Source organism: Macaca thibetana, chromosome 19, assembly GCF_024542745.1.
Source record: "Macaca thibetana thibetana isolate TM-01 chromosome 19, ASM2454274v1, whole genome shotgun sequence".
Taxonomy (NCBI): domain Eukaryota; kingdom Metazoa; phylum Chordata; class Mammalia; order Primates; family Cercopithecidae; genus Macaca; species Macaca thibetana.
Genome location: NC_065596.1, coordinates 13,996,299 through 14,004,121, shown reverse-complemented (window position 1 = coordinate 14,004,121; position 7,823 = coordinate 13,996,299). Strand labels below are relative to the sequence as shown.

General features: G+C 54.3%; 1 protein-coding gene across 9 annotated transcripts in view; it reads right to left on the bottom strand.

The window, feature by feature from the left end:
• Window positions 1–2,089: 2,089 nt before the first annotated feature.
• The window catches only part of TYK2 (tyrosine kinase 2), a 34,819-nt gene continuing 29,085 nt past the window's right edge, over window positions 2,090–7,823 (bottom strand). For 5 of the 9 annotated variants that reach the window (XM_050770055.1, XM_050770058.1, XM_050770056.1 and 2 more), the window contains exons 19-25: window positions 7,307–7,413; window positions 6,837–7,029; window positions 6,358–6,476; window positions 5,757–5,929; window positions 5,297–5,414; window positions 2,608–2,718; window positions 2,090–2,524 (exon numbers count right to left, since the gene is read on the bottom strand). In XM_050770055.1, coding sequence (XP_050626012.1) covers window positions 2,390–2,524; window positions 2,608–2,718; window positions 5,297–5,414; window positions 5,757–5,929; window positions 6,358–6,476; window positions 6,837–7,029; window positions 7,307–7,413 — 956 coding nt within the window. In that variant the 3' untranslated portion in view covers window positions 2,090–2,389. Of the gene's footprint in view, window positions 2,525–2,607; window positions 2,719–5,296; window positions 5,415–5,756; window positions 5,930–6,357; window positions 6,477–6,836; window positions 7,030–7,306; window positions 7,414–7,823 lie in introns of those variants that run through there. The other 4 variants (XM_050770060.1, XM_050770061.1, XM_050770062.1 and 1 more) reach the window with 3 other exon arrangements.

The following is a 7,823-nucleotide window of genomic DNA, read 5'->3' as shown; positions in this document are numbered from 1 at the left end:
CCTGTGTAGCTGGGACTACAGGCGCCCGCCACCTCGCCCGGCTAGTTTTTTGTACTTTTTAGTAGAGACGGGGTTTCACCGTGTTAGCCAGGATGGTCTCGATCTCCTGACCTTGTGATCCGCCCGTCTCGGCCTCCCACAGTGCTGGGATTACAGGCTTGAGCCACCGCGCCCGGCCTGTGCCACATTTTCTTAATCCAGTCTATCATTGATGGACATTTGGGTTGGTTCCAAGTCTTTGCTATTGTGAATAGTGCCACAATAAACATATGTGTGCATGTGTCTTTATTTTTTTTGAGACAGAGTTTTGCTCTTGTCACCCGGGCTGGAGTGCAATGGCTCGATCTTGGCTCACTGCAACCTCTGCCTCCTAGGTTCAAGTGATTCTCCTGCCTCAGCCTCCCAAGTAGCTGGGATTACAGGTGCCTGCCACCATGCCCAGCTAATGTTTGTATTTTTAGTAGAGAAGGGGTTTTGCCATGTTGGGCAGGCTGGTCTCAAACTCCTGACCTCAACTGATCCGCTCGTCTCGGCCTTTCCAAGTGCTGTGCTGGGATTACAGGCGTGAGCCACTGTACCCAGCCAACTTCATTTTTAAAATTTTTATTTAAAAATAATATAGGCCAGGCTTAGTGGCTCACGCCTGAAATCCCAACACTTTGGGAGGCCAAAGCAGGCAGATCACCTGAGGTCAGGAGTTTGAGAGCAGCCTGACCAACATGGTGAAACCCCGTCTCTACTAAAAATACAAAATTAGCCAGATGTGGTGGTATATGCCTGTAATCCCAGCTACTCAGGAGGCTGAGGCAGGAGAATCGCTTGAACCCAGGAGCGGAAGGTTGCAGTAAGCCGAGATAGCACCATTGCACTCCAACCTGGAGAACAAGAGCAAAACTCTGTCAAATAAATAAATAAATAAATAAATACACAGGGTCTCCCTATGTTGCCCAGGCTGGTCTCGAACTCCTGGACTCAAGGGATCCTCCTGTTTCAGCCTCCCAAAGTGCTGGGGTTACAGGCAATGAGCCACTGTGCCCAGCCAACAATAATATTGTATATTTATTAAGCACTTGTTTGCATGTCTTTCTGCTAAGCATTTTCAGACACCACCTCATGAGCTCTTTACATGAGTCCTGTGAGGTAGCAAGTCAGTAGTTATTGGCCAGGCGCAGTGGCTCACGCCTGTAATCCCAGCACTTTGGGAGGTGGAGAAAAGTGGATCACCTGAGGTCAGGAGTTCAAGACCAGCCTGGCCAACATGGGAAACCTCATCTCTACTAAAAATACCAAAATTTAGCCAGGCATGATGGCGGTCACCTGTAGTCCCAGCTACTCGAGAGGCTGAGGCAGGAGAATAGCGTGAACCTGGGAGGCGGGGCTTGCAGTGAGCCGAGATCGTGCCACTGCACTCCAGCCTGGGTGACAGAGTGAGACTCCGTCTCGAAACGTAAACAAAAACAAAAACAAAAACAAAAAACTTAGCTGGGTGTGGTAGCACATGCCTGTAATCCCAGCTACTCAGGAAGGCAGGAAAATTGCTTGAACCCGGGAGGCGGAGGTTGCAGTGAGCCAAGATCGCGCCAGTGCACTCCAGCCTGGGCGACAAAGGGAGACTCCATCTGAAAACAAAAAAAGACTCCATCTCAAAAAAAAAAAAAAAGTTGAGGCCTGGTGTGGTGGCTCACCACCATGTAATCCTAGAGCTTTGAGACACCAAGATGGATGCATTGCTTGAGCTCAGGATTTTGAGATCAGCCTGGACAACATGGCAAAACCCAGTCTCTACAAAAAGTATCAAAAAAAAACAATTAGCCTGGTGTGGTGATGCAGGCCTGTGGTCCCAGCTACTGGGGAGGTTGAGGCCAGAGGATCACTTCAGCCCAAGAGGTGGAGGTTGCAGTGAGCTGAGATTGAGCCACTGCACTCCAGCCTGGGTGACAGAACCAGACCCTGTCCAAAAAAATAAAACTGTTAAATAGTTGAATCCAGCTACCTCTGCGCTGTCTCATGCTAGCTGCTGTCCACAGGAGACCAGATCCCCAGCTAACCCACCTTTCTGAAAGAGGGCTCCAAGAATCACGGGCTCCAGCAGAGGAAACAGGAGTTTATTACCAGATGGTGGAAATGGTGGGCCTCAAGTTTGGAAGCTGGGGGTTCAAGGGCCGGATTAGTGACCCTACACATCGTGGGTCCTTCAAAATCATGGTCAGGTTCACGGCCATGGAAGAAAAGTAAGTTCACAAAGGTGGGGTCTCCAGACAGGAGTAAGGCACAGGGTGTAGGTGAGGTTGACGTCTCCCTCTTGGTTTCATCCTGGGGCAGGAAGCAGAAGGCCCCATCTGCAGCCACTGCCTGGTTCAATCCTCCCAGGCAGGGCTGCCATCGTGCCTCAGCACACACTGAACACGGAAGGGGCCTGGCCTTGGTACTTCTCATGGACTGTCTTCAGGATGGGTATGAGGTTCTCGAAGGTTGGGCGGAAGGACGCCTCTGTCTCCCAGCAGTTCTTCATGAGATGATAGACCTAGAAGGAAAAACCAGGGCTGGTGGGGGCTGCCCTCTCCACAGCAGGATGGTGGGGTCAGGGAAAGACAAAGGAAGTCTCACCTCACAGGGACATTTGTCAGGTCGTGGCAGCCTCTCCCCTCGTTCCAGCAACTCGGTGAGTCTCAGAACTGTCATCTGACCCTGGGTGATGCCTATGAGCTCAAGGAATTTCTACAGGAGAAACAAGGCAAGCTCTTTTCAAGAGGCAATGAAAGCCGGGCGCAGTGGCTTATGCCTGTAATCCCAGCACTTTGGGAGGCTGAGGCGGGTGGATCACCTGAAGTCAGGAGTTCGAGACCAGCCTGGCCAACATGGTGAAACCCCATCTCTACTAAAAATACAAAAATTAGCTGGGCGTGGTGGCGGGCGCCTATAATCCCAGCTACTTGGGAGGCTGAAGCAGGAGGATCACTTGAACCTGGGAGGTGGACGTTGCAGTGAGCTGATATTGTGCCATTGCACTCCAGCCTGGGCTACAAGTGCGAAACTCCGTCACAGAAAAAAGAAATCACTCTGCAACTTCGTGAAATCGACTGCATGGGTTCCAATCCCACCTCTTACACTTCTCAGCTGTGTGACTTTGAATTTGAGTTCACTTCTCTGGGCCTCAGTTTTCTCATCCATAAAATAGGGTAATAACATCTGCCACCAGGGATTACTGTGAACGTTAAACTAATATTCATAGAGTAAGCCTGAGTCAGGTGTTTGCTGTTATTATTAAGCCTCACAGCAGGTTGTTCTTATCATCCAGAATTTTTTTTTGAGACAGTCTCTCGCTCTTTCACCCAGGCTGGAGTGCAATGGCATGATCTTGACTCACTGCAACCTCCGCCTCCTGGGTTCAAGCATTTCTCCCTGCCTCAGCCTCCTGAGTAGCAGGGATTACAGGCACCTGCCACCACGCCCGGCTAATTTTTGTACTTTTAGTAGAGACGGGGTTTCGCCATGTTGGCCAGGCTGGTCTTGAACTCCTGACCTCAGGTGATCCACCCACCTCAGCCTCCCAAAGTGTTGGGATTACAGGCGTGAGCCACTGCTCCCGGCTTTTTTTTTTTTTTTTTTTTTCAGAAACACGGTCTTGGGAGGCTGAGGCATGAGAATCGCTTGGGCAACAAATATGAAACTCCATTAAAGTTTCACATTTAATGGAGGTGGAGGGAGGTGGAGGTTGCAGTAAGCAGAGATCACGCCCCTGCTCTCCAGCCTGGGCGACAGAGCAAGACTGTCTTTAAAAAAAAAAAAAAAAAAAAAAAAAAAAAAAAGGCCCGGCGCGGTGGCTCACACCTGTAATCCCAGCACTTTGGGAGGCCAAGGCGGGCGGATCAAAAGGTCAGTAAATCGAGACCATCCTGACTAACACGGTGAAGTCCCGTCTCCACTTAAAATACAAAAAAATAATTAGCCGGCCGTGGTGGCAGGCGCCTGTAGTCCCAGCTACTCGGGAGGCTGAGGCAGGAGAATGGCGTGAACCCGGGAGGCGGAGCTTGCAGTGAGCCCAGATCGCGCCACTGCACTCCAGCCTGGGTGACAGAGCAAGACTCCGTCTAAAAAAAGAAAAAGAAAAAAAAGAAGATGCGAGGTCTCACTACATTGCCCAGGCTGTTCTCGAACTCCTGGGTTCAAGCAGTGCTCTCGCCCCCGAGCTCCCAGTGTTGGGATTACAGGAGTGAGCCACCGCGCTAGCCTTTTTATTCTCACAAAAGCACTTTGGAATAAGCCCCTAACACACCCTTGGCTCCTCCCCCAAAGTCAGGGCTGGCCAATCCCTGTGGCCCATGACTACGCATTGATAGACCTGGGAGTGCACACAGGAACCAAGCTGGACCAATCAGACCAAGTCCTGAGAATTAAGCAGAAAAAAGGACCACTAGGACCCTGAGCCAGAGGTATGGGTTCCCTGAGGGCTAGGGGGCACTATTATCACCACACAGAGAGAAACCTTGCCTGACAGATGATACCACAAAGAACAGTAGATCCGAGAGATGGAAAACAGGATTCCTGATGAGATCTGAGGGTCCAGGATGAAGTCCCTGGCTCCCCCATCCATGAAGTTTGCAAATAGCAGAATAAATTGTTCCTATTTTGCCTGCCTCCGTTTGAGGGTTTCTGTCACAATTTGTGGCTCCCTGCACTGTAGGTGGGCCATTTTACAGATCAGTACTGTGAGCTCTTGTGGGTGAGTACTGGCGAGAGTGAGGAGCTGGGATGTGAACGCATGCTTTTCAATTTTTTTTTTTTTTTTTTTTTTTTTTTGAGACGGAGTCTCGCTCTGTCGCCCAGGCTGGAGTGCAGTGGCTGGATCTCAGCTCACTGCAAGCTCCGCTTCCCGGGTTTACGCCATTCTCCTGCCTCAGCCTCCCGAGTAGCTGGGACTACAGGCGCCCGCCACCTCGCCCGGAGTCTCCCTCTTGTCACCCAGGCTGGAGTGCGGTGGCACGATCTCGGGCTCACTGTAACCTCCGTCTCCGGGTTCAAGCGATTCTCCTGCCTCAGCCTCTCAAGTAGCAGGGATTACAGGCACACACCACCATGCCTAGCTAATTTTTTTTTTTTTTTTTTGTATTTTTAGTAGAGACGGGGTTTCACCAAGATGGCCAAGCTGGTTTTGAACTCCTGACCTCAAGTGATCCGCCCGTCTCGGCCTCTCAAAGTGCTAGATTACAGATGTGAGCCACCGCGCCCGGCCTAACTACATGGTTTTCTAATTGCTCTAGCAAACTCCTGGTGGGGCTGCGGGCCTGGCTCTCACCGTGGGGGGGCTCTGGCTGGAGTCACAGTGCGTCAGCAGCTCATACAGGGTCACCCCGAAGGACCAGACATCGGACGCATAGTAGAACTTATACTCTTTCAGGCACTCTGGGGCATACCTAGGGGAAGGGGGTCACTCAGGCCTCGGGGGGCTGCACTGAGGGTTTGGGGATCAGACCAGGCTGAAGCCCTCACCTGAGACTGAAGGACCCTCTGGGTTCAGTTGGGACCCACGCTAAAGAGCGCAGCCTGAGCGGGGTGAGGCGTTCATTGGCTAGGCCGGGTTAACCCTGCTCACCAGGCCAAGCCGCACTCTATACACAGCCCCTTGTCTCCATAGGCCCCACCCCCGCACGCACTTCACCGAGACCATGCCGTCATGAGACTCAGCATCCGTCTACTCCACCCTGCCTGTTTCAAGTGACCCCAGCACCCCCTCAGACTGCACCCCGCCTGATCACCAGAACACGGGGCTGTCCCCATCCTCGCGCACGCGGTAGTACTCGTGGCCTTCGGGCACGGCCTTGGCTAGGCCAAAGTCCCCGATCTTGACCAGCTTGTCGTTGTCCAGCAGCACGTTGCGCGCGGCTAGGTCTCGGTGGATGTAGTGCTGCGCGTGCAGATAGGCCATGCCCTGGGGGCGGGGCAGGGCTCGTCAGTTTCAACAGGGCGGGGTTCGGCCGGGGGCGACCGCAGGACCTGAGCAGCCAGCAAGGCTGGGAGACAGTCAGGTCAGGCCTGTGGCTACCCGGCCGCTGGAGAGGGCCGGATGGCAAGTGGCACCAAGCAAAAGGAGGTTAAGCCAGAGAGCAGGGACGGGGCTAGACTAGCAACGCTGGGCAGGAGGGCGAGTTGGGAGGGGCCAAGCCTGCAGTGCGTGGTCGCTTGGAGGAGGGGGTGTGGCCAAGCAAGCCGACCAATTCGGAGGTCAGCGCAAGGACAAGAGGGCCTGGGCAAATAAGCAGGGGTGGAGCGTGAGAGCAGACTGCATCGGACAGCTGAGGCCAGCCCAAGCTGAAGAGGAAGGGGCAAGCTCCGGAAGCAGGGGCGGGGCCGACCCACCTCGCAGATCTGCTGGGCGAAGAGCAGCAGCTGGGCCAGCCCGACGCTGTGCCGGGGCAGGTAGTCTCGGAGGCTGCCCAGGGGCACGTACTCCATGACCAGCTGCAGCGACTTCTCGCCTGCCGCGGAGAGGGGCGGCCCCCGTGGGGGGCGATAAAGGGCGGGCCGGGGATCGCCTACCCTGAGCCCAGCAGAGCCCCTCCAATGTCGGGAGGGAAGGCCAAGACCCGCGCACAGAACCCCATTCTCACTTGAGGGAGCTGCTGGTGGCTCCCGTCCATCCTGGCCCCAGCAGGTAGCACCCCCCAGATAGGAAGGAGGCAGCCTGACCACGCTCACCCAGCTGCCAAGAATCGCGTCCTGCAGCCTGGGGTTGAGAGTCTCTAATTGGCTAGGCCAGACTGGCCCCGCCCACAAGGGCACACCCACGCTCTAATCACGCCCCCTCGAGTATCGAGGGATTGCCGGGTCCCGCCCACCTTGGTCCTCGCAGCAGCCCTTGTACTTGACGATGTGCTCGTGATAGAGCGTGCGCAGAATCTCAATCTCCTGCTTCCAGCCCGAGCGGTGCTGGGGGCCGCAGTCTGCCTTAAGGGCTTTCACCGCCACCATCTCGCCAGTGCCGTCGTTGGTCGGATCGTAGCAGTACAAACTGACCTTGCCGAAGTGACCCTGGTCGGGAGCGCACCAGGGTCAGCTCCATCTCCCCAAACCCTGCACCACTCCCCAACCCCCGATTTCCCAGGCCACTCCTCCAGGCAGATGCTTTCGGAATACCCCAGGCCCAGCCCACTCCGCGCTATTAAGACTCCCTGGCACCTAGACCTCCCTCAAAGCAGAGGGTCTCACCCACATCTCCTGGGAATCACCTTAGGCAGGTATTTATCCTCAACCCCCAAACTCCTCCCCGACCAGGTGGGCCTTTTAGCAGCCCGGGCCCCACCCTCACCTCGCCCAGATCTCGGATCTTTTTCAAATAGCGCTTGTGGAAAACCGTAGGGTCTGACGCCGATGAGTCCGGGTTCACAATCAAGACATCAGCAAGATCTGGAAGAGCTGCGGTGGGTAAAGGCCTGACCCCGATCCTTTCCCCAGCAGGCACACACTTGGGAGTCACAAAGCCAGCCACAGCTACCCCAGGATCTGATCCCAGAGGTAAGAAAACTTTTTCCTGCAACAGCTGAATCCACTTACTGTCCAAAATGATGCAGAGTTGGCTGCATCAACACTGACACCTGTTTGGGAGGCCGAGGCGGGAGGATCACTTGAGCCCAGGAGTTCAAGACCAGCCTGGACAACATGGTGAAACCCCATCTCCACAAAAAAGTTAAAAAAAAAAAAAAAAAATTAGCCAGGTGTGGCGGCACGTGCCTGTGGTCCCAGCTACTCAGCAGGCTGAGGTAGGAGGATTGTTTGAGCCCAGGAGTTTTGAGGCTGCAGTGAATCTGGGCCACAGAGAGAGACTG